Source organism: Bombina bombina, chromosome 6 (genome assembly GCF_027579735.1).
Source record: "Bombina bombina isolate aBomBom1 chromosome 6, aBomBom1.pri, whole genome shotgun sequence".
NCBI lineage: Eukaryota > Metazoa > Chordata > Amphibia > Anura > Bombinatoridae > Bombina > Bombina bombina.
Window position 1 is genome coordinate 1,151,484,116 of NC_069504.1, and position 26,529 is coordinate 1,151,510,644.

General features: G+C 34.8%; 1 protein-coding gene across 3 annotated transcripts in view; it reads right to left on the bottom strand.

The window, feature by feature from the left end:
- Positions 1-26,529, bottom strand: part of LOC128664298 (solute carrier organic anion transporter family member 1C1) — a 329,411-nt gene that overhangs the window by 103,425 nt on the left and 199,457 nt on the right. For all 3 annotated transcript variants that reach the window (XM_053719135.1, XM_053719133.1, XM_053719134.1), the window contains 2 exons: positions 19,240-19,346; positions 14,197-14,343 (listed from right to left, as the gene is read on the bottom strand). In XM_053719135.1, the coding sequence (XP_053575110.1) occupies positions 14,197-14,343; positions 19,240-19,346 (254 nt within the window). The remainder of the gene's footprint in view (positions 1-14,196; positions 14,344-19,239; positions 19,347-26,529) is intronic.

A 26,529-nucleotide genomic window follows, 5' to 3' on the forward strand; every position in this document is an offset into this window, starting at 1 on the left:
TCTCACTCCTTCACCAGCAACAGCATTTGCGCCCGCCACCTCACAGCCGTAAGCGGGGGCTCCTCCGATCACATAGGGACCGTTTTTAAGTGCCCGTGAGACATGACGCAGCCCATCAGGTGAACCGCCAGCACCGCCACAACTATCCTCCACAGCTTCGGCTTGCAATCGCTTTTCCTGAGGGTAGATAGGCATATCCGGGCTATCCTCCATGTTTAGCTGCATGGTGATGAGCTGCACTCTGAGGATTGCCTCCCCCTGTACCACATGCTCAGGCCGCTTTGCATCAGAGTGTCTGCTTCTATAGCTTCTATTAGGGAATCAAATCTTTTAAGTATCAGCAGCTCGTGCTTTGCAAACAGGGCTTGTATCTCAGAAAAGATGGCACTCTCCATGTTGGTGATACGGCCTTCAGCTCAGACAGATGCTTCAAGCTTATGAACTTTAGGTTCCCCACTAAAGTCCCCAGCAATAACCCGCTACAGGGTGCACTTATCTTTAGGGACCCATGGTGAAACTTCTTAGAAAAATAGATTAATGTAGTTAAAAGTCAAATAAAGTCAGGAGCCTCCACAGTATGCGACTTGCTTCTTCAGCTGCAGGCTCCGCCCCCCCAACATACAGTTTTTATTTGTGTTTTTCTTTACTTTACATTATTATTTTTAATCCAAAAGCTGCTATATTTTGGATTACTGTTGAGCAAATATTGTCGTTTCAATGAATGATATTGTATATCATTGTAAAGCCATTGATTGAAAGTGGTTCATTTGGGCAAATGTTGCAATTGTTTAATGTAAAGTTGATGAGACACATGTTTAATAAAATCTCATTAAATAAAAATAATTGAGATCTACACTTGACTCTGTTGTTATTTGGAAGGCTATAACAAGAATTTTATTTTATATGTGTTAAGAATCTTTCTTTCTTTTTTCAAAATTACCACTTATTTCATTTCTTTAGGCATACTTGCATTTTAGAATAAACAAGTTTATCACCATAAATGTCCCAGAATTAACAATTACATTCTTGCATTTACAATTAATATAACAAGATAATGAAGAACATCAGAGAATAGGAGTAAATTAAAAAGTTGCTTAAAATGTCATGCTCTATCTGCATATAAAAAAACAATAAAAAAATATTGGTTAATTGTCCCTTTAACGTGCATGAGCTCAATGTTATCTATATGAATTTTACAAAAATTATTTAAAAACAATAATTTTTTAATTTCACTGTCACATTAAAATAATATAAAATTGAAGATAAAAATTATTGTTAACATTAATGGACAGAGCAGCAATGCACTACAGGTTTATAAATGTATACATGTGTTTCTCGCACTGTCTGTCTTTATCTATATTACAGTCTCTCTCTCTCTCCATTTCTCTAAATCTCCCTCTCTCTATCTCTTTCGCAATCTCTCTCTCACAATCTCTCTCTTTCTCTCTCACGATATCTCTCTCTCACAATCTCTCTCTCTCACAATCTCTCTCTCTCTCTCTCTCTCTCTCTCTCTCTCACACAATCTCTCTCTCTCACAATCTCTCTCTCTCTCACAATATCTCTCTCTCTCACAATTGCACTCTCTCAATCTCTCTCTCTCACAATTGCACTCTCTCAATCTCTCTCTTTCAATCTCTCTCTTTCTCACAATCTATCTCTCTCTCTCTAAATATTTTTTTTTATGTTAGAAATAATAAAGAGACACTGAACTTGATTTTCTATGTGTTATTCATATAGAGCATACAATTGTAATCAACTTTATAATTACTCCTATTAGAAAAAGAAATTCATTTTCTTTGTGTATTTTTTTAAAAATAAATTTGCTAACTTTATATGCAAGCCCATTTTGTTTAACTACCTTGGTTGTTCTTGTTGATTGGTGTATACATTCATCCACCAATAAATAAGTGCTGTCCAAGGGTATGGACTTTCATTTTAAAATTAAGATTTCAAGACAATTACAAAAATTGTTACACATGTGAATATCACATGTTAACAATGAATATTTACATTTGAATTATTGATCAAGTAAACTTTATTCTAATTGAGTTGTTTATCCAAAAGCTCAATATTAATTATTTTATTAAAAAATAAATGTTCTTATGTTTATTAATTTTAACATTGAATAATAAGAGTAGATAATGTTACTCCTGCATTAAATTAGAACATCAGTCATTTGTAAAGTGTAAATCAAGTAATAACAAACACATTTATTAATAATGTTAAAATATATTTTTATTAAAAAAAATTATTTAAAAATATTTTATTCATATTTTTAAATTAAAAAATCATAAAACCATCGCCATTTTTTAAAAATTTAAAAATATTAATTTCATATTTTTAAATTTAAAATCATAAAAACATCCAGACATTTATTAATAATAATTAAAAAAAAAAATTTTTAAATTAAAAATATATTAATAATTTAAAAATATTTTAATAATATTTTTACATTAAAAATCATAAAAACATTGACATTTCTTTAATTCAAAAATATTCATTACATATTTTAAAATTAATAATCTTAAAAACCGACATTTTTTAAATAATTTAAAAATATTTGTTTCATATTTTTAAATTAAAAATCATAAAAACATAAACACATACATAATAAAAATAATATTAAAAACCCTAATAAAATGAGCAAATTAAAACACCCTAATCTTTTTTTCTTTTGGGTGAGGGAGAGAGGGGGGTAATCTCTCCCTTGTTCCCCTTCTCCCCAAGTTTAAAATTAAGTGACGATTTAAAACCCTGTTGTCTTCGTCTGCCCTCTCCCGACGCTGCCATTCTAGCTGCTCTTCAGCTGCCCTGGACCTATCAAACGCTAATCTTTCCCTATTGAAGTATAATCTATCACTATCCCTCTGCATTTCATAATTTAATCTATCCCTCTCTAACTCTAATCTTTTACTTTCCCTACGTCATTCAAATACAAATCTTTCCCTCTCTAAATCTATTCTCACTGAATCTACTCTCAACCTTTCCCTCTCTATATCTAATCTGTCCCTATCTACTGTAATGCCCCTCTCTAATATCTGCCCTGTTTGCTCAACAGATAACCTTAATGCCCCATGCAATTCACGGTGTTGTTCTCGGTACTGCCTGGCCAGATCTAACATTTCCACGATTGCCTCATCATCATTGATGTGAGGCAGTCGGTGGCCAGGATCAGCACGGCCATGAGCTGATTGGGCATGAACAACAGGGACAGGAGGGGCACCAGGGTCCAAAGCAGCTGTGTTTTCGGGGTCAGGAGGGGCAGAATGGCTGAGAGAATCTATATCTGATGTTCCCTGGGAGATTCCCTGATCCTGTGATTCTGGAAATTGTGTCTCTCCCAGGGACAACTCCTCTGTCAAATCTCTCAGCCCACGAAGACAACAGTCGATCTCCTCCGAAGTCTGCAATGCACGTTCGACATCTAAAGAAATGAAAAATAACATATATATTCTTAGGTAACTTAATGTCATTTGAAGGATTAAATGCATATGATATTAAACATATATCTTAAATAAATCATAACTAGATAAAAATTGTAAGACACTGTATTTTAACATTAATGATTTGTATATTTTAGGTTATCTTAAATGTATAAAATAAATACAAATGTGAATATACATTTTTAATTTTAAAGGGGCTTAGTATAAAACATATATCATATTCAACATTGTATGAAATTATTCACCGTACAACATCATTTTTAACACATCAATTTTATAAATTCAACAATATCAAAATCTGTTTAGACTGTTTATTAATCAATGACATGATTACAAGCACCACTAATGGTGTGATAAGCTTGAGTAGTGACAATGATGTTGCACAGAGAATATATTCTAGGCCTATTTATCTTTGTTCTGTTGGACATGATCCAACAGTGCAGATCATGTCTGCAATAACTCACTGAATGTAGAGAATGCCCCCTTCAGAGTCGCGGACAATGGCCCGTCAGCACTGTGTCAATAAACAAGATCAGACTCAATTGTGGTGAATAGCGTCAAGGGTATGGAGCAGCATTCTTTATACATCTGCTTATAACTGCATTTTCTGTAAAGCCTGCATGCTCGCAATAAACTTGTTATCTCCAACTCCATTTGTCGGTTAATACATAAGAGAGAGAGAGGTCCATTTATCAAGCTCCGTATGTAGCTTTAAGGGCCATGTTTATTGGGAGTATTCAGACTCTCGGAAAAAGCAATGCACATGGGTGAGCCAATCACACAATGCTTCTATGTGCAGCAACCAATCAACAGATAGTGAGCATATCTAGATATGCTTTTAAAAAATAAATATAAAGAGAATAAAACAAATTAGATAATAGAAATAAATTAGAAAGATGTTTGAAAATGCCTCGTCTTTTAACTAATGAGAATACAAAATGTGGGTTTCATGTCCCTTTCATTGTATGTTCTATCTGAACCATTAAATGTTAATGTTAACTAAACTATCCCTTTAAGATATATAATAAAAAATTAAATTTTCAATAACATATCTATTTCATTGTATTTATTTACTCTATCTTTTTTTGAAGGAGAAACAATGCACTATTGTTTGATCACTTAACACATTGGTGAGCCAATCACAATCAGTATATAAGTATACCTATCTATACATGTATGCATGTAGCAATCATCATCTATAAGCTTGGTTCTATGATACTACAGTGCTTTCAAATTAAACCTTTTAATCTAAAGTCTAAAAATCTAATGATGCAAATTAAAAATATCTCAAAGTTTTACATATGTGTAATCTAGTATTCACTCTCCTAATCCAATGAATAGGTGTTTTTGTTTCATGTGCCTGTAAATATATAGCTAAACTGACATCATTTGACTGTCCAATTCTTTGAAATACTATGAAATGAGAGATTATCTAAACAATGTATGTCATTTCCCATTAATGTGTATGAAATTGATATTGTTCTTTAAAAAAATAAAAAAAACATTCACATTGAGCGATTGACAAATCTGATACTTTGAGCACAGATAACATTCATGTTTGATGTTTTTTTTGTTACCTGAGGAGGAGATCTTAGATCTTGGAGGGGGTCCTAAAGCCCTTTGGACATCAGCTGTATAATGAAAATTGAATATACATATTTAGAAATTAGAACAATCATACAAGTGATAACAATTAAATTAAAAGCAAGCTAATAATATTAAACATACTTGTAGATCGGCCAATGCTTGCTCCATCAGGGGTGCTGCACATAATGTCCGGGTGCGTGGCAGCCGAGGAGAAGCTGTGGCTGGATTCAGTGTGGATACTGACGGGCAATAGGAGGGTCTCATCGCCATCCGTGGCAGCATCACTAGCTGGAACTGCAGCAGCAGCAACAGCAGCTGCTGCACTGGTAGATGCTTCAACAAAATACATGAAATAAAATATTATTATCACTAATATTGCACATCCTGATCTTAAAGGGGCACTAAACCAAAAATCTTTCTTTCATGATTCAGATTGATAATAAAAATGTAAAACACATTCCAATTGACTTCCATATTTTATTTTGCTTTATTTGTAAAATATCCTTATTTGAAGAAAAAGCAATGCACATGGGTGAGCCAATCACATGATGCTTCTATGTGCAGCAACCAATCAGCAGCTATTGAGCATATCTAGATATGCTTTTCTTCAAATAATATCAAGAGAATAAAACAAATTAGATAATAGAAGTAAATTAAAAATATGTTTAACATTGCATTCTCTTTCTAAATCATAAAATAAAACATGTGGGTGTTATGTCCCTTTACTAAACATTTGGTGGAACAACTAAAAAATGTGCGACATCAATATCTCAAGTAATATCATCTTACCTGCTAACTCATCAGTATCATGCCCCACTAAATCCAGACCGAGCGTCATGTTTGCTCCCAGCTTCTCCCGCAGCTGAACCTCATATTCGGATAGCTCAGTCACATATGGCTCGCCACCACCGGTCATACGTGCAGACTGTAACTCCCTGGACAGCTTGGCCTTTAAGTTTCCTTTGATGTCCGAAAATCGTTTCTTACAGTGTGTCACTGTTTTGGGATTAGTCCCTTCGGCGGACACACTGTCAGCTATTGCTCTCCAGATCTCTGATTTCCTGGAGAGCGAGGTCTTATGGGCTTTAGAACCAATAATAAAATCATAGTGCTCTAAAACAAGGGTCACTAAAACTTTATTTTGCTGAAAATTAAATTGTATGCTGCACCCTGACTTTGTTTTCCCAGGCGCAGACATAACAAGATAAAAATAAGTGAGCAGCAAGTGAATAAATAAATATTAATAAATATCAATAAATATATCAACTCTCTCTTGGACCTACAGCTCTTGTAAAGCATAGGTGATTATACTCATTTATGACGCCCGTTTAATATAATGATCGAATAATAACGATCTCTTGATGCCTCAGTAAAGCAATATTAGTGAATATTTTAAAATATATGGCGCAGTATAAATTATTTGATGACGGTGAATCCGTCATACTTGTCTACAGTGTGTCATACTTGTCTACAGTGTGTCATAGTTGTCTATAAAAGGGTTCATCCTAGTTTACATTAACGTATTATATTTGAGGTCTATTGTCCGACAGGAGAGGGATCTCTTTAAATATTTGCTGATACTTTGAAGCCGCATGAATACAGGCAATCCTATGATCACAATTTTATATTTGAATAAACCGTAAGTAAATTAATTTGTTTTACGTTGATTCAGTAATGTCGCATGTTTTTTTATGTTAAGGAATTACACAGTAATCGTTATGAACCCGTGAAACATCTAAGCACCCAACCTAATATTTTTAGTTACACTTTCAAGAACCAGTAATGATGAACACGTGAGACATGCAATCAGCCAACCGAATATTATGTTTATTATTTACACTTTCAAGAACCAATCAAATTTGTCTAATTTTTGTATATCGCTGTCGCACTAATAAAATATATCCGATATTTTTTTTGTAGTTAAAAATGGCGCCACCATTCACTCAGGCCGAATTGTTAATTTTAGTGTTTGGGATGAATGGTCATCCTTCTCTACAGGGTGTCATACTTGTTTATACTTGTAGATAAGTATGACATCCTATAGACAAGCATGACGGATTCACCTTCACCAACTAATTTAGCGCCATAGATGTTTTTTTAAAAGTTGGGGAAATGTCTATTCATCCCAAACACTAAAATTAACAATTCGGCCTGAGTGAATGATGGCGACATTTTTAACTACAAAAAAATATCGGATATTATTTTGGTGCGACAGCAATATACAAAAATTATATTTCACAAAGATTAAGAGGGTGCTATTGACAGCAAACAAAGGGATCGTATCTATTAATATTTGATAATACTTTTAGGACGTATGAATCCAGACAATCCTATGCTCAAATTTGGGTATTTTATATTTTTTCACAACTAAATTTCAATTTATTGACAGTCAGTCATTAGTGACGCATGTATTATACCATTTGAAAATTAAATTTGCATATTAATCGTCAGGAACACGTGCTACATATAATCCGCCAACCAAATATTGATATTTTTATGTACACTTGCAAGAACCAATCATATTTCTCTATAATTGCTATATTTATGTCGCACTTTCAAAAAATGTCATAAAATTTTTTGCGAGATAAAAAATGGCGACACCTTTCACCCAGGGTAACTTATTAATATTAGTGTACGGGATGAACAGGTATTTTCCCTGTCGCATAGGTGGTGTCCGGGGGATCCAGCACGAAGATCGTGACCGCATCATCTATGAGATGATGCGGAGAATGCGGAGGGTGTCGGGGATCAACCGTACATGGCGCAACTGCCTGCGAAGGTTTTCGGACCTTAGGCGGCACGAGCAGGAGCGCTATACAGAATTAAGAGCGCTTGTTCGTACATGTAAGTATATATTTGTGTATTATACTTAGAAATTAATAATGAATAGATGGATACTTAAATGACGCAATTAATTAAAAATTAAATTAATTGTTCATGGTTTTATGAATTAATCATTTTTATTTTACTGTGTTACATAAATACCTTACATTTCTTTGAGAATATAATTTATTTTGAGCAGGCCATTTATTTTTGTTATTTCTATGTATTTCACTTACTTGAATTCAAAAAATTAATGTCATTCATCAACCCATAATTACTGTAGAGGGTCAATGCAATACAATTTATTTCACCCTTACATTATCAACATAATTAATTTTATTGAGACATATTTAAAGAGAGAAAAAGAGATATAATAATGTTTTATTTTAATCAAATATTCATGCTCCATCATGATTATTAACAATGATACATTAAAGTTTAATCATATATTGAAGATGCATGTATATATATATATATATATATATATATATATATATATATATATATATATATATATATATATATATATATATATATATACACATATATATATATATATAGACAGAGACAGACAGAGAGAGACAGACAGAGAGAGAAAGACAGATAGAGAGAGACAGACAGAGAGAGACAGACAGACAGACAGAGAGAGAGAGACAGAGAGAGACAGACAGAGAGAGAAAGACAGATAGAGAGAGACAGACAGACAGAGAGAGAGGGACAGAGAGAGACAGACAGAGAGAGAGACAGACAGAGAGAGAGAGAGACAGAGAGAGACAGAGAGAGACAGAGAGAGACAGAGAGATATTGCTGTCTCTCTGTCTCTCTCTCTCTAAACAATTTTTTATTTATTTTTGTACATTACATGCATTGATGCTGCAGATACATAACTCAACAATAATATATAACCTGTATCTAATGTGTACATACTTTATATTTTCACAGATCGCAGGCGTACTCGAGTACCAAGATACATGAGGCCAGTTTCAATGGCAACGCCGAGGAGCAACCGGTCCTCGCCATTGTTGTCACTTAGTTTCATTACTGCTCCTCATGAGGATTCAGGGACAGAAGAGGAAGTCCCTAATATCCAAGGTAATTTTCCAATTATCATACTATGTTGGAATTTTTTAACTTTACAATTTGTTTAATTTAAATGTTCTTTCGGGTGCATGTTGAAAGGACACTAAAAACAAACATTTTCTTTCAGAATTTAGATAAAGATTTGAAGATTAAAAAAGTTGACAATTTAGTTCTAATACATTTACTTCATTCTATATCTGTCCTTTGATGAAGTTATCACATTGCATATGGATGAGACAGTTATTCAAGGCATCTCTGATCATTATAAATTCTGCAACTGCGGAGAATATCTAGATATGCTTTTCTTAAAAGTATAATAGAAGAATGAAGTAAATTATAATGATTGAAAACATTTCTAGTCTCTTTATAAAAGCTGAAGGAAAAGATTTGTTTTGCTTTTCCATTTTATGTATCTATTTAAAAATTAAAATTTTGGAGGAATTTTTAAATAGTTTTTAATGAAATAATTGTAAAATTTTGGAGTTGTCATTGATCATACTAATACTTATTCATTATTATGCTTCATCTCTTACAGACGACCAAGTACCGGGGAATCCATTGGAAAACCCCTTGTCACCAGCGGTGGAGGTGGCTAGGGAAGAAGAGGAGGAGGTGGCTAGGGAGGAAGAGGAGGAGGTGGCTAGGGAGGAAGAGGAGGAGGTGGCTAGGGAGGAAGAGGAGGAGGTGGCTAGGGAAGAAGAGGAGGAGGTGGCTAGGGAGGAAGAGGAGGAGGTGGCTAGGGAAGAAGAGGAGGAGGTGGCTAGGGAGGAAGAGGAGGAGGTAACTAGGGAGGAAGAGGAGGAGGTGGCTAGGGAAGAAGAGTTGGAGGTGGCTAGGGAGGAAGAGGAGGAGGTAACTAGGGAGGAAGAGGAGGAGGTGGCTAGGGAGGAAGAGGAGGAGGTGGCTAGGGAGGAAGAGGAGGAGGTGACTAGGGAAGAAGAGGAGGAGGTGGCTAGGGAGGAAGAGGAGGAGGTAACTAGGGAGGAAGAGGAGGAGGTGGCTAGGGAAGAAGAGTTGGAGGTGGCTAGGGAGGAAGAGGAGGAGGTGGCTAGGGAGGAAGAGGAGGAGGTGGCTAGGGAGGAAGACAAGGAGGTGGCTAGGGAAGAAGAGGAGGAGGTGGCTAGGGAGGAAGAGGAGGAGGTGGCTATGGAGGAAGAGGAGGAGGTGGCTAGGGAGGAAGAGGAGGAGGTGGCTAGGGAAGAAGAGGAGGAGGTCGCTAGGGAGGAAGAGGAGGAGGTAACTAGGGAGGAAAAGGAGGAGGTGGCTAGGGAGGAAGAGGAGGAGGTGGCTAGGGAGGAAGAGGAGGAGGTGGCTAGGGAGGAAGAGGAGGAGGTGGCTAGGGAGGAAGAGGAGGAGGTGGCTAGGGAAGAAGAGGAGGAGGTCGCTAGGGAGGAAGAGGAGGAGGTGGCTAGGGAGGAAGAGGAGGAGGTGGCTAGGGAAGAAGAGGAGGTGGTTGCTAGGGAGGAAGAGGAGGAGGTGGCTAGGGAGGAAGAGGAGGAGGTGGCTAGGGAGGAAGAGGAGGAGGTGGCTAGGGAGGAAGAGGAGGAGGTGCCTAGAGTGGAATGTAAGTAAAAAGAATATAATGTTTCCCAAATTCTATCTTGATAAATAATTTATCTAACATACGTTCTTTTGTTCTTTTTCTAGATCAAGATCAGGGGACCCAAACTGGGCCATTCCTGCAAGATATATTTGAAGATCTTGCACAGGCCCTAAGAGCTGTTTCTAGGGCTGTGCGGAATATGCAGGAGGCCCTCAATGATCTGTGATTGAATATTTTTTTGTGTTGAAAAAAAGTTTAAAAAAAAGAAATTACGTTTTTTTTAGGATTAAAAAATATATTTTATAGTAATTAATGTCTCACTGTATTCATTTAAAGATTCATTTCTAGTGACATGAAAAAAAACAAGATAAATCAGTATAAATATCCTACAATTTTTAAAACTGTATAGCTGCTGATTGATGAAAGCACATAGATGCATTGAGGCACATTTATTAAGGGGACGATTAAGGGGAAGTGTTTCTGGCCAGTATTAATCAACAGAAACACAAGTTAGGGAGCAGCGGGCTAAAGACTGCTGCTCAATAACCCTGTCCACCTGATCTTATAAGGCGGACAGGAATCTCAACAATTCCAAACGATACAGTACGATTGGGTTAATTGACACCCCCTGCTGGTGGACAATTATCCTCAAGTCTGCAGGGTGCGGCATTGCAGCAGGAGCTCACAAGAACTGATGGTGCAATGCTGAATACAGAAAGCATATTCAGCAAGGTCTGGCGGACCTGATCCGCTCTGTCGGATCAGGTCCGGCAGATATTTGTTAAATCGGAATCATTATATGATTGCTTTTCACATGTGCATTGCTATTTCAAGTAGAAAAGGTTATCTGAGGAGTAAAGTGAAAATAAACATCAATTTTATTGTTCATGCTTCAGATAGAGCGTCCAATTTTAATCAACTTTGTAAGATAGTCAGATTCTCAAATTGTCATCAGTCTATTTGTATCTGTATTTTACATCAAACATTTCAATTTATGAATTGTGACCATTTTTAATCAGAAGATGAGTTGACCTTGCTGATTGAACATCACCAATGAAATAGTGATTTTCCAAGGGGGATTCAATTGAATTTCTCTTGCTCCTCAGCCTAGCCTTTTTTAAAATAAACATAAACAAAGAACTAATTAAAATGGTTAATAGTAGTAATTTTGAAAATAATTTGAACTTGAATGTTAAATCATAATTCATAAAGTACATAAATGTGCTTAGTGTTCCTTTAGTAAAAGTTCAAGGTTTGTATTGTCGCTTGAAATTATATTCTATGATATTGCTGTCCCATTTGTTAATTAAAAATATATATTAATTAAAAAAAAATATATACATAAATACATCTATTATTCTATTTAATAATGACATTGATAAATATGTACATACATACAGAGAGACAGAGATGTTAAGTAATATATATATATATATATATATATATATATATATATATGTCAATTAGAAATTAATATGTAGACACTGGAAGGGGGGACCATTTAATGCATTATATATAGAATACAAAAAGAAAAATGCTTTGAATGAATTAGGCTCCAAGTGTGTCTCTCTTTAAAAATTAGGGATTACATATTTTGTGCACAGTGTGGGACCAAAGTTGTCGCAATTAATTAATATACAAAGACAAAAGAAATACATAATAGGGTCAATGACCAGCTAGCTCCCACTGGTGTAAATATTTGTTGTTTCCTATACCCTTCAGATAGATATAGATATAGATAAATAGATATATATGATGCTGCAAAAGAAAGATGTCAATTAGAAAATAATATGTAGACACTGGAAGAGGGGTGGGAAACATTTAATATATTAGATAGAAAATACAAAAAGAAAAATGCTTTGAATGAATTAGGCTCCAAGTGTGTCTCTCTTTAAAAAATAGGGATTGCATATTTTGTGCACAGTGTGGGACCAAAGTTGTCGCAATTAATTAATATGCAAAGACAAAATAAATACATAATAGGGTCAATGACCAGCTAGCTCCCACTGGTGTATAGTAAAATATGTCCAATATATGACATTTTGAGAAATAAAAATCACTCTCCATTTTGCTAAGAATATGTCACTACTTGCTATCTTTAAAATTCAATTGAAAACAAAAATGTCAGTATCTATATACATTCAGCTGCTGACAAGGTATGTGCTCTGTTCATTGAATTTACTGAAGATATAAATAAAGTTGGGAAAAGCCTGAATCGCTGAGACGTCGATGACTGTTAGTTAACAACAGTCCGCTCCTCTTTGCACCGTACTTGACGCGCATATTTTTGACGGGTTTTTTGATAACTATGGCGAACGTATTACGGTCCGCAACGGCGATGTATGCCGAAGTTTGGCGAGCGTATTTGACGTCGCGAATGCACCATATTAGACGCTTTGATAACTAGAGGCCGATAAGTCTAATTTCTATACTCACCGGGGTTGATTTAACAATCAACGGATGCTGCTTCCGACCCTGATCGTTTCTGGTCCGCAGGGGCGGCATTGCACAAGCATTTTAATAGAAATTCTTGTGCAATGATAAATGCAGACAGCATATGTTGTCGGCATTTAGCAAGGTCAGGTGCACATGATTCGCTACAGTCAATCATGTCCGCTCGATCTATGGTAAATCTACCCCACTGTATTTACTTTAGGATGATAGACTTGGGATTGCTGTGTACACTGGCTCTTTAAACCTCTGGGTGTTCATAAATATAACTTCCTATGTATTACACCGTAAGAAGTCTTTCTCCTGCAGCTTCTAGCATGTAGACTTCTGAGATAAAGTGCAAGAGGCTGCTAGCTGGATTTGGGGGGAAATCTAATCTTACATAAAACAGGACTGTGCTAATGTGTAACATTTATAAATATTCTTATGTATTCTGTGGAATGATAATATCTATATGTATTGTCACAGGGCAGATACAGCACAGCTTCTAATTATTATAATTTGTATCAAAAGAAATAATTGTTCATTAAACAAATCTGCTTAAATGCATTTTATTAACGTTGCAGAATTCAGCCCTCAACCCTTTGTAATTTATTTCTCTTTTTATTTAGACTATATAACAATTCCCAATATTAATACAACGTGTACACAATGCTCTCTGCTTACTGGGATGAAATAAATGAGTTTCATACAAAAACGTATTTAAAAGGACCACCTTGAGACTGTAATATAATTAATTGTACATTGTAATACTACAGTAACTATACATTCATTATTTATATTTATATATTTATAGATTGTGTGGTTACCAGTTCTAGTGGTGGGTGTGGCTTGTCTGTTAAAAAAGATTGCAGCAAACAAGGTGTTAATTTGTTTTAGTAACATCCAGACACTGCTGATATCTTAATCTATTGGAAGACAAGAGTCCTGTAATTACAAAGTATTTTCTGTCCCTTTAAGATGAACATTGCAGCTTCACAAATGGACCATGCCTCATATCTGTCCCCTATTGGCTTTAACAGATATGATAAGATTACAAACTGCAAAACAAGTGTGATATTGCTAACAGTATGACCATGGCTAGCTGTATCTAATACAGCAATGTGTCCTGATTGGTGATGAGTTTGTTAAAAAAACAATTGCAGCAAACAAGGCTAATGCATTCAAAATGTTTTCTCAGTCACCTAATATGTTAATTTATTGACATTTCAGACAAAAACAAATGTATTTAACTAAACATCACATTATATTAGAGGGATATTTTACCTATGTAGAGGGGAGTGTTTTCTGGTCTAGAAAAGTCATCAAGGTAAGAAATCCCAAGAGGAGTTATTGGCGTCTCTCCGATTCCGCGCAAAAGATTCCCAATCATTATGAAAAGCCAAAGGTATGATCCAAATTCTTTTCCACAGTCTGAAAATTACAACATACATTGTTTTTAACAACCAAAATGACTATGTATTGACTAAGCCTGTAGATGACAAATCCTGTGAGCCAGAACGTCACGGCTCCTAAAATGTCATTTCTGGCTCCTAATTTTTACATTAACCCCTAATAAAGTCATTCCTTGGATGTCGTATGTGAAACATTGCCTGGCTCCTAAATTTCAAACTTGTCAACCTCTGGCACAAGTTACAGTCTACATTATAGGCTAGGAAAAATGTTACAGTCTGGTGAAAGTGCGCTAACAGCAACGGGGAATTAAAATATAACTAGATGTTTATACCGGTCGGAATAAATCAAACCCTGTATAAAAAATCAAACTCTCTATAAAAAATATATATAGCAAATTTCTCGGTTAAAAATATAAACAATTATTGTAATAAACATAAATTCTCAATATTGCAAATCTATGACCGGTCAATGGTCATATAAAATCTAAAAACTGTCCTAATAAAATCTTAATGAATATAAAATTCACAAGGTGAACACAAGTGTGTAATGGGGCATCTTGAGAAAGCCACGATAAGTGGTGAAACGCGTTGATGGTTGTTTCACGGACACATACAGAAGTTTGTTGTACCTTATATACCTAAAAGGACTAAGGATTACAAAGGATTGCATTGGCACTTTTTTCTTCTATAACATACAGCATACTTTGCGCAGAGTCGAGGATCCTTAAGCCGGACGGATCGACTTTCCGAAGGGAACGGACGGGCGTGTGACGTTACCGACTATCCGTGGAGCTGCAAAGATACCTGTGCCACACGGTGAGTGGACGAGACATACCCACAAACGGATAGGTAGGCACCTAGAGGTATAGTAGCCCGATAGTACGGCTGACACACACGGCCCATTTACACATACTATCACGTTTTGGTAAACAGGCTACCCTGTGTTAACAGAGGAGAGTTACACCAGAAAGACTCCAAGTTACTATACGGGACAAGCAATATATAACGAACTAACGCATAATCGTCACCTTTGACCAACAGTTTGACTTTTGGGGTATATGTGCAATATACTACGCACATCATCTTTTGCATTACATGGAATGGTGAAAAGTCTCTTTTATATATCCAGGAGTGGTGTACCATTACACACTTGTGTTCACCTTGTGCTGCAAGAAGTTTAACATTGGGTTTAGAAACCATTGCCCTATCCGACTGAATTATTTATATTTTGCTTTGTGAATTTTATATTCATTAAGATTTTATTAGGACAGTGTTTAGATTTTATATGACCGGTCATAGATTTGCAATATTGAGAATTTATGTTTATTACAATAATTGTTTATATTTTTAACAAAGAACTTTGCTATATATATTTTTTATACAGAGTTTGATTTTGTATACAGAGTTTGATTTATTCCGACCAGTATAAACATCTAGTTATATTTTAATTCCCCGTTGCTGTTAGCGCACTTTCACCAGACTGTAACATTTTTCCTTTTCCTTTAATCTATCTGTTTTTGGGAGCAGATAGGTGTTTGTGCAAGGTGCTTCTTATTTGCGCACCAATAAGACATTACTACTCCTTTTACATTATAGGCTAGATTACGAGTGGAGCGCAAAATAGCGCTTTTGCGAGTGCGATATTTGCGCTCCACTCGTAATTCCAGCGCCTGGAAATGTAAGCTGGCATTAGAAGTTAAGTTAAGCGCAATGCAAACCCGACCTCGTGTTCGCATTGCATTGGAGCTTTGCTCCATAAGACCATGTTTCCATAGGCTCCAATGGGAGCCCCGTTCTGATGCCAAAATATACGGCACAGAAACTAGCGCAGAGAAGACGCACAGTGTTGGGCAGCAAAGTTTAAATATATATGTATATGAATATGTGTTTATGCTTTTATATGAGTATAAACACATATTAACACATAAATATATATGTATATGAATATGTATTTATGTTTTTATATGAGTATAAACACATATTAACACATAAATATATATGTATATGAATATGTATTTATGTTTTTATATGAGTATAAACACATATTAACACATAAATATATATGTATATGAATATATATTTATGTTTTTATATGAGAAAAAACATATTAACACATAAATATATATGTCTATGAATATGTATTTATGTTTTTATATTAGTATAAACACATATTAACACATAAATATATATGTATATGAATATGTATTTATGTTTTTATATGAGTATAAACACATATTAACACATAAATATATATGTATATGAATATGGATTTATGTTTTTATATGAGTATAAACACATATTAACACATAAATATATATGTATATGAATATATATTTATGTTTTTATATGAGTATAAACACATATTAACACATAAATATATATGTATATGAATATGTATTTATGTTTTTATATGAGTATAAACACATATTAACACATAAATATATATGTATATGGATATGTATTTGTTTTTATATGAGTATAAACACATATTAACACGTAAATATATATGTATATGAATATGTATTTATGTTTTTATATGAGTATAAACACATATTAACACATAAATATATATGTGTATGAATATGTATTTATGTTTTTATATGAGTATAAACACATATTAACACATAAATATATATGTATATGAATATGTATTTATGTTTTTATATGAGTATAAACACATATTAACACATAAATATATATGTATATGAATATATATTTATGTTTTTATATGAGTATAAACACATATTAACACATAAATATATATGTATATGAATATATATTTATGTTTTTATATGAGTATAAACACATATTAACACATAAATATATATATATATATAAGCATATACATATTTATTAACAGTTAAAAGACAGTCACCCATGGGGCAGATTTAATAAGCAGCGAATGCTGCTATCTACACCCGTAGTTTCCGTAAGGCTGCTCCTTGACTTCTCTGCCACCTTTCAGGTGACGGACAGCAATTATACCGATCAGATACGATCGGGATGATTGACACCCCCTGCTAGCGGCCGATCATGTCACCTCGCCATTTAATAAATTGTCCCCATAGACCACAATGTAAAGGCCCTTTTCAGTGCTGTTTATATTCTAATACCCCACATCCGCCCTCTTAGTGCAGTTATATTTAAAAAAAAAAAAAAGATGCTCATATATTTTATTTTTAAAATGGAACTATACTCTTTATTTTGGGGGGCAACTTAGGCATATTTTTTAAATTAACCAGAGTTCTGACCCCTGGTTAATTTCACTGAGTGCAAAGTGCTACAGCGAGCTTGCGGTAACATTAACCAGCCACTTGTAATGGCTAGTTTTTTAACGTGCGCCTGTAAATGGGCACGGGTGCACGTTTAATTAAAGCTCCACTTGTAATCTAGCCCTATATTTGTTCTATTTGCTGTCATCATTGTGCACTCATAACATATTGTCATTTTAAGAAATAGTCCAATGAGGTTTAGTAAATGTATCCTGGGGGGGTTGGGGGCAGGGGACTCAGATCTTGATATATTTAATAACATACAGCTCACATATTTGTGTTATTAGAATAATTTATTTGTAAATGTGGCGTAGGATTTTTTCATTTTAATGCAAAATGTTTGTAACTGAGAATACCGATGCATTGATCCATAAGCCTTCTATAAAGCACAACACTGAACCAAAACCAGACTTGTTAATACTTCTCTGGCTCTAAATCAATTCTCTGCTTGTCTGATAATAATATTAAGGGGCATATTTATCAAAGTGCCAGCTGTCGGCATTTATCATTGGGATCGGGTTGATTTCTGTCCGTGGGCTCAGAGCAGGCAGACAGGTTATGGAGCAGCGGTCTTTAGACTGAAGGCTCGCGGGAAACAAGAGGCATCAAGCCCCTAAGTGTTTGCACTGAGAATTAAACCAACAGCCTTCAGTTTACAATGCATAGTCATTAGCCTCTAACTACCCTGTCTTGTAGTAAACGTATTGTTTTCTTTATAATAATGTCGTGTAACAAAAATACATATCCATTAACTGCAGGAACCTTCATTATGCAGAGCATAAATATTACCGTTGTACCAACATAACACATTTCTTTGCTCCCTATTTTATAGTTCTCATAAAAAAATAAACTCTTTGGGGCCAATTTATCAAAGTGTATACGGTGTTGGCATTTATCATTGCACAAGCAGTTCTTGTGAACTGCTTGTGCAATGCCCCCCCCTGCAGATTCGCGACCAATCGGCCGCTAGCAGGGGGTGTCAATCAGCCCGGTGTTATAGGATCGGGCAGATTAAAGACTGCAGCCTCAGAGGCAGAGGACAAGTTATGGAGCAGCGGTCTAAAGACCGCTTGTTCACAACTGCCATAACGCTCGCGCAGAAACAGAGGCATCAAGCTCCATTCGGAGCTTAATAATTCGGCCCCTTTGTAATGTTTAATATTTATTTTTAGAGTCTGTAAAACACAGTTGTGTTGTAACAATGTGTTGGATGGAACTGGGCCAGATATTAAACCCAGCACAGTTCCCTGAGATTTGATGGAAACAATAAGCATGTTAAAAAAAATAATTCTAATTCTAATGATATAATATAAAATATTTAGATGTGAACAGCAAACCACTTCACTTTATGACAAATCTAACAATTAGGAGCATTTCAATGAACATCTGTGGGATAGATTACAAGAGGAGCGCGATTTATAGCGCAGGATGCATTCTCATTTGTGCAACCTTGTGTTCGTGTTGTAAATTAGCGCAAGAGGCTCATGTTTAGAGAAGTGACTTAACCAGCAAATAATTCACAGTCCAATCTGACAAAAAGCTGAAGCCTGGCTTTATATATATACCATTTAGATAAAACATATGTGATAAGAAAATGTAAAATCAGCATTAATTAGCATGATTGCTACATAGCCCATTGTTACCGTTTTGGTTATAGTCCAGGAACGTTTGGTTGGCCGAGCACAGGGAAACATCTTCAGTTATATTGTTCTCTACAGTTCTTTGAGCCACTGACGTCTCATATTTATAACTGAAAATGGAAAAAAATAAACTTATTTCACCACAAATTATATATATATATATATATATATATATATATATATATATATATATATATATATATATATATATATATATGTATGTAAATCTGTTTATTAGTCACAGAAATCTAAAACAGACTAGACATGTGCACGGATTTGTTTTTCATTTCAGACAAAATGTTTGGTCTAAATATTCTGTGAAATATTCGTTGGAATAGCATGGAGAGCGGGCTAAGGTAAGTATCATCTGTAGCTACAATACCTACCTTAATGGGCTCTGGAGAGCATGGAGAGCGTGCTAAGGTAAGTATCCTCTGTAGCTACAATACTTACCTTAATGTACTCTGGAGAGCATGGAGAGAGTGCTAAGGTAAGTATCATCTGTAGCTACAATACTTACCTTAATGGGCTCTGGAGAGCATGTAGAGCGTGCTAAGGGAAGTATCATCTGTAGCTACAATACTTAACTTAATGGGCTATGGAGAGCATGGAGAGCGTGCTAAGGTAAGTATCATCTGTAGCTACAATACTTACCTTAATGGGCTCTGGAGAGCATGGAGAGCGTGCTAAGATAAGTATCATCGGTAGCTACAATACTTACCTTAATGGGCTCTGGAGAGCATGTAGAGCGTGCTAAGGTAAGTATCATCTGTAGCTACAATACTTACCTTAATGGCCTCTGGAGAGCATGGAGAGCATGCTAAGGTAAGTATCATCTGTAGCTACAATACTTACCTTAATGGGCTATGGAGAGAATGGAGAGCGTACTAAGGTAAGTATCATCTGTAGCTACAATACTTAACTTAATGGGCTATGGAGAGCATGGAGAGCGTGCTAAGGTAAGTATCATCTGTAGCTACAATACTTACCTTAATGTGCTCTGGAGAGCACGGAGAGCATGCTAAGGGAAGTATCATCTGTAGCTACAATACTTACCTTAATGTGCTCTGGAGAGCATGGAGAGCGTGCTAAGGTAAGTATCATCTGTAGCTACAATACTTACCTTAATGTGCTGTGGAGAGCACGGAGAGCGTGCTAAGGGAAGTATCATCTGTAGCTACAATACTTACCTCAATGTGCTCAGGAGAGCATGGAGAGCATGCTAAGGGAAGTATCATCTGTAGCTACAATACTTACCTTAATGTGCTCTGGAGAGCATGGAGAGCGTGCTAAGGGAAGTATCATCTGTAGCTACAATACTTACCTTAATGTGCTCTGGAGAGCATGGAGAGCGTGCTAAGGTAAGTATCATCTGTAGCTACAATACTTACCTTAATGTGCTGTGGAGAGCACGGAGAGCGTGCTAAGGGAAGTATCATCTGTAGCTACAATACTTACCTTAATGTGCTCTGGAGAGCATGGAGAGCGTGCTAAAGTAAGTATCATCTGTAGCTACAATACTTACCTTAATGGGCTCTGGAGAGCATGGAGAGCGTGCTAAGGTAAGTATCATTTGTAGCTACAATACTTACCTTAATGTGCTCTGGAGAGCACGGAGAGCGTGCTAAGGTAAGTATCATCTGTAGCTACAATACTTACCTTAATGTGCTCTGGAGAGCACGGAGAGCGTGCTAAGGTAAGTACCATCTGTAGCTACAATACTTACCTTAATGTGCTCTGGAGAGCACGGAGAGCGTGCTAAGGGAAGTATCATCTGTAGCTACAGTACTTACCTTAATGTGCTCAGGAGAGCACGGAGAGCGTGCTGAGGTAAGTACCATCTGTAGCTACAATACTTACCTTAATGTGCTCTGGAGAGCACGGAGAGCGTGCTAAGGTATTAACCGCTTAAAATAAATAAAGGAAATAATGAATACTAACGATTTTTTGTTTTCTTTATTTTTCAATGCACATATCTAATACAGACAGGGGGCATATTTATGTCCTGTGTTTCTGGCGAGCCTTCAGGCTCGACGGAACAGAAGTTACGAAGCAGCCGTCTAACGATCGCTGCTCCATAACCTGTACGCCTGCTCTGAGGCGGTGGACAGAAATCGACAGAAATACGATAAGGTTGATTGACACCCCCTGGGAGGGGCCACGAATCTGCATGGGGGGCATTGCACCAGTCGTTCACAAGAACTGCTAGTGCAATGATAAATGCTGAGAGCCTATGCTGTCGGCACTTATCAATGTGCAGCGGACATGATCCGCTATATCGGATTATGTCCACTCGCACCATCATAAATAGGCTCCTATGTTTTTTCCATAACGTGGTGAGAGTCTACGAGCGGTTACCCCAGTCTTATCTATGCCTCCTGCTAGTGGCCAGGAGATGAATCCCAGGAGTATTGGGTGTTTGCGTGCATTGGATGTAGCTCTCGTATTACAAGTTGAAAGTAAAAGCAATCACTTGAGAGTGATTGAATTTAACGCTCATTGGGATTGAGCAACCTCTGAGCTCTGGTTAACTGTTTTGTGAAGCAAAAAAGTGTCACAAAACACATAAAAATAGACTGAAAAGTACAGTTAAACTCATAATAACACTAATAAAAATTATTTAAAAAGAAATATTGCACAAAAAAGTTATAAGGGCTATAATATATGATGTATATATTGGTGATAATCTGTATTTACATATTATATGTGCATGTATGTTTTACAGACATATATACACAGAAAACATATGTATACTTATATAAACACATATATACACATAAAACATATGTATACTTATATAGACACATATATACACATAAAACATATGTATACTTATATAGACACATATATACACATAAAACATATGTATACTTATATAAACACATATATACACATAAAACATATGTATACTTATATAGACACATATATACACATAAAACATATGTATACTTATATAGACACATATATACACATAAAACATATGTATACTTATATAAACACATATATACACATAAAACATATGTATACTTATATAGACACATATATACACATAAAACATATGTATACTTATATAGACACATATATACACATAAAACATATGTATACTTATATAGACACATATATACACATAAAACATATGTATACTTATATAGACACATATATACACATAAAACATATGTATACTTATATAGACACATAAAACATATGTATACTTATATAGACACATATATACACATAAAACATATGTATACTTATATAGACACATATATACACATAAAACATATGTATACTTATATAGACACATATATACACATAAAACATATGTATACTTATATAGACACATATATACACATAAAACATATGTATACTTATATAGTCACATATATACACATAAAACATATGTATACTTATATAGACACATATATACACATAAAACATATGTATACTTATATAGACACATATATACACATAAAACATATGTATACTTATATAGACACATATATACACATAAAACATATGTATACTTATATAGACACATATATACACATAAAACATATGTATACTTATATAGACACATATATACACATAAAACATATGTATACTTATATAGACACATATATACACATAAAACATATGTATACTTATATAGACACATATATACACATAAAACATATGTATACTTATATAGACACATAAAACATATGTATACTTATATAGACACATATATACACATAAAACATATGTATACTTATATAGACACATATATACACATAAAACATATGTATACTTATATAGACACATATATACACATAAAACATATGTATACTTATATAGACACATATATACACATAAAACATATGTATACTTATATAGACACATAAAACATATGTATACTTATATAGACACATATATACACATAAAACATATGTATACTTATATAGACACATATATACACATAAAACATATGTATACTTATATAGACACATATATACACATAAAACATATGTATACTTACATAGACACATATATACACATAAAACATATGTATACTTATATAGACACGTATATACACATAAAACATATGTATACTTATATAGACACATATATACACATAAAACATATGTATACTTATATAGACACATATATACACATAAAACATATGTATACTTATATAGACACATATATAAATATAAAGCATATGTATACTTATATAGTCACATATATACACATAAAACATATGTATACTTAGATAGACACATATATACACATAAAACATATGTATACTTATATAGACACATGTATACACATAAAACATATGTATACTTATATAGACACATATATACACATAAAACATATGTATACTTATATAGACACATATATACACATAAAACATATGTATACTTATATAGACACATATATACACATAAAACATATGTATACTTATATAGACACATATATACACATAAAACATATGTATACTTATATAGACACATATATACACATAAAACATATGTATACTTATATAGACACATATATAAGTGCATTGGAGCCCTTTGCAGTTAAGTAGATGAAAACATTTCACATTCCAATGTTCTGCACTTAGCAGAATATGTTCTAAGTACTTTCAAATAGATATTCCTATATATATATATATATATATATATATATATATATATATATATATATATATATATATATATATATATATATATATATATATACTGTATATATCTATACCTATCAATACCTATATATAATCATATATGAATACATATATATTGTACCAAAATACCATCAGATATATATATATAGAAATATGTATTTAGGAATAAATAGAACATAAATATTCATATCTTCATGTCAGGCTAGCGCACTTGAGAAAATGTGATGGGGTTTGCGTGCGAGTAGGGTGTTAGGTTTTCTTTTGCTCCCTTGACTTCTATGGGGGAATACGTTAAAGCTGTCGTAATATTCTAACTCCGTCTTTTTGCGAGAATCAGCTTAGCGCGCAAGATAATTTTTTTTACTTTCAACTTGTAATACAAGAGCTACCCGACATGCGCAAAAAGCTTACTTCTGCCGCTCCACTCATAATATGGTAGTATCAATGTTGTTTTTACTATAGGTTTGATTACAATTTTCTGTCATCGCAATCACCAAATTCTGCTGCCAATAATTCCCATCATGCCGGCTCCTAACCTTACATTTCTGCTTTTTCAAATAAAGATAGAAAGAGAATGAAGAAAAATGATAATAGGAGTAAATTAGAAAGTTTCTTAAAATTGCTGCTCCATCTGAATCATGAAAGGAAAAAAAAATGGGTTTAGTGTCCCTTTAATAGTGTGTAGGTTATTTATTAATGAGATAATCACATATTTTATATTGTTTTTCTCAGCTTACTCAGCAGATTCAAACTATACCATTATGTTATGCATAAATCATGACACATGAGAACTCAACAACAACATTTATTATAAAATGTATATTTCTTTCATAAAGTGGTGAGAGTCAATGAGCCATTACTCCTGGGGATTCAACTATCAGCAAAGATACCCAACAGTTCAAGAGCTTTTAATCCATCCTACCTCTCTAGTATCTCAGTTTTATCTTTGCCTCTACAGGAGATGGTGAGGAAATGAGGTGCACAAGATTCTGTAAATATATATATATATATATATATATATATATACACAGGTGTATATATATATATATATATATATATATATATATATACTGTATATATATATATCCATATTCTATGGATTATTTAGATTTTTTACAGTATGTATAGTTATTTTTAATAATTAATAATAATATTCTTTAATATATAATATTTAATTTTTCAATAAAGCGCTTTAAGATAACTAATTCTTCATGTGCGCTAACTTGACACGACATTAGACCTAAGGCACAAGAACATGAAGCTCGTTAACCATATTTTACATTTTTAATTTTTATTCTAAAATATATCGGCTAGATTACGAGTTTGGCGTTAGCCTTAAAAAGCAGCGTTTTTTTAAACGCCCGCTGGTATTACGAGTCAGACAGGAAAGGGTCTACCGCTCACTTTTCTTTCGCGACTCTAGGCTACCGCAAATCCCCTTACGTCAATTGCATATCCTATATTTTTAATGGGATTTGCCTAACGCTGGTATTACGAGTCTTGGAAAAAGTGAGCGGTACACCCTCTCCTGTCCAGACTCCTACCGCATATAAAAGTCAGTAGTTAAGAGTTTTATAGGCTAAGCCGGAACATAAAGCTCTTAACTAAAGTGCTACAAAGTACACTAACACCCATAAACTACCTATTAACCCCTAAACCAAGGCCCCCCCACATCGCAAACACTATAATAAATTTACCGCAAATCCCCTTACGTCAATTGCATATCCTATATTTTTAATGGGATTTGCCTAACGCTGGTATTACGAGTCTTGGAAAAAGTGAGCGGTACACCCTCTCCTGTCCAGACTCCTACCGCATATAAAAGTCAGTAGTTAAGAGTTTTATAGGCTAAGCCGGAACATAAAGCTCTTAACTAAAGTGCTACAAAGTACACTAACACCCATAAACTAACTATTAACCCCTAAACCAAGGCCCCCCCACATCGCAAACACTATAATAAATTTTTTAACCCCTAATCTGCCGACCGGACATCGCCGCCACCTACATTATACCTATGAACCCCTAATCTGCTGCCCCTATCATCGCCAACACCTACATTATATTTATTAACCCTTAATCTGCTGCCCCCAATGTCGCCGCCACCTGCCTACAATTATTAACCTCTAATCTGCCGACCGGACATCGTCGCCACTTTAATCAATGTATTAACCCCTAAACCGACGCACAAGTGGTCATCCAATCCGTCCAGAAGTCTTCATCCGATGGGGCAGAAGAGGACATCCAGACCAGCAGAAGTCTTCACCCTATCCGGGCAGAAGAGGACATCCGGACCGGGAGAAGGCTTCCATCCGATGAGGAGCGACTCCATCTTGAAGACATCCGGCGCGGAGCATCCATCCAGCACGACGACTAACGACGAATGATGGTTCCTTTAAATGACATCATCCAAGATGGCGTCCCTCGAATTCCGATTGGCTGATTTAATGAGCCAATCGGATAGAAGTTCAATCCGATTGGCTGATTGGATCAGCCAATAGAATGCAAGGTCAATTCTATTGGCTGATTCAATCAGCCAATCGGATTGAACTACAATCCGATTGGCCGATTAAATCAACCAATCTGACTTTTCCTACCTTAATTCCGATTGGCTAATAGAATCCTATCAGCCA